Genomic DNA, 1,793 nt, shown 5'->3' with positions numbered 1-1,793 from the left:
CAGGTCAATTTGTACACAAGCGACAAGGCTTTTGTCAGGGACTGTATACTATTACAGACTGTTATACCCATCTATTTGCCTTTTGTAGTGATTTCTGCTAATTCAAAGAATAGCTCAACATTTTTTATTTTTTAGTGTAAGACAAGACCAGCTCATGATACTGATCTACATGCTGAAACTATCTGCTCTCGGGTGCAGTGACTGTGTGAAACTGCGTCCAATCTTGTCGTCCCAGGGAGGTTGCCAGGTTTGGTACAACCAAGTCTCACCTTGTCTCTCCACCTTAGCCTTGCCGATGGGAATGGTGAAGTCTTTGGACTGTGATTCCTCGGACATCTCGAAGGGAACGCCGTACATCAGCTCGTTCTCCAGGAACACCACTGCAACACACAGTGTCACAGTGTTTGTCACGCATTCTAGTCAGACGTTGAAAAGGTGTAAACGCATCCCTCTCTCCAGGAAGCATTCTTAAAGCTATCATGCGTGACAGAATCAGTAAGTTCATATAAAATAAAGACAATAGAATAAAAATAGAAACTATTAAATAATGGGGTTCGGACTTTGTTTCTGACTTTTAAGATGTGTCCAAATACAAAAATTCACTTGAGGGGAAAGAACATGCTCCACATGTGGAGCAGCAAGAACTTTGTGGAACCCTTTGTGATGTTGAACTTTGACCAACTGTAGTGCGGTGTCTCACCAGGGTTGTCGTCTCTGATGGCTGATTTCAGGAGACCTTTGGCATCTTCTGCGCTCCAGGGACTCACAACCTTCAGGCCTGGACAGTGAGCGTACCTGCGGACAGACACAGCAACTGTTAAGGCTCTGACACACCAACCCGACGGCCAACATTTGGCAGAAAAGGCAGTCGGACTGTCGGTCTCCATGAGTTGGTCCAAAAAGTGCCTCGGAAAACACAGAAGCAACGCCAACGGCTGATTATCAGGTTAGTGTGTCAGCGCCTTTACTCTCAGAACAACATCACATACTGTTACTTCACCTACTACTACTACTACTACCACCACCACCACCACCACCACCATTAAAGGATATCTCCTTTTTGGAACTTCCATTGTCTGATTACTACTGTAGGTAGTCTTTTTTGTACCCACATCTCAGCTGTTACCTTGGTGATTACTGATAAAACAATGGACAAAACTACGAAAATAAGATCCAAGTTGTAAAAAGTGAGAGTAATAACAGTATAGGTGTCAGTGAACGCACCATGCAGCGAAGCACTGCGAGTGCTGTGCGGCAACTCCTGCGGATGCTCCGTTGGGTCCCCTGAAGACGATGGGCACCGACTGAAAACCAGCTGACATGTAGTAGGTCTTTGCTGCGGAGTTGATGATCTGGTCAATGGCTTGCATGGAGAAGTTAAAGGTCATGAACTCACAGATGGGTCTCAGGCCAGCCTGGGAGGGGGGTTGGGACAAAGGTAACATTAGTGTGAGCCGCTGAAGGCAAAAACAAGTAATGTTGACAAAATAACTTGGACACATGTCCACAGAAGAGACATCATGTTAAAGCCAACAGCAACTACAGGCCGATATCAAACCTTCCGTTTAAGTAAAATAATTTAAAAAGCGGTCTTTCCACAACTCAACCATTTATTGTCAATAAACAGTTTTGACACCTTTCAGTCAGGTTTTTGACCACACCACAGCACTGAGACAGCTCTTGTTAAAGTCTTTAATGACAGCCACATTTAATGACATAGTTGCAAAAAGTATTACTTGATCTCAGCGCTGCATTTGACACGGTCAACCATGACATATTACTAGACCGGCTGG

General features: G+C 44.6%; 1 protein-coding gene across 1 annotated transcript in view; it reads right to left on the bottom strand.

Moving 5' to 3' along the window:
- Positions 1–1,793, bottom strand: part of pdhb (pyruvate dehydrogenase E1 subunit beta) — an 18,695-nt gene that overhangs the window by 10,898 nt on the left and 6,004 nt on the right. The window contains exons 6-8 of the mRNA XM_032513636.1: positions 1,225–1,415; positions 701–795; positions 270–380 (exon numbers count right to left, since the gene is read on the bottom strand). Coding sequence (XP_032369527.1) covers positions 270–380; positions 701–795; positions 1,225–1,415 — 397 coding nt within the window. The remainder of the gene's footprint in view (positions 1–269; positions 381–700; positions 796–1,224; positions 1,416–1,793) is intronic.

Source organism: Etheostoma spectabile, chromosome 4 (assembly GCF_008692095.1).
Source record: "Etheostoma spectabile isolate EspeVRDwgs_2016 chromosome 4, UIUC_Espe_1.0, whole genome shotgun sequence".
NCBI classification, from domain to species: Eukaryota; Metazoa; Chordata; class Actinopteri; order Perciformes; family Percidae; genus Etheostoma; species Etheostoma spectabile.
The sequence above is the reverse complement of the archived record's forward strand: the minus strand, read 5'-3'. Positions and strand labels throughout refer to the sequence as shown.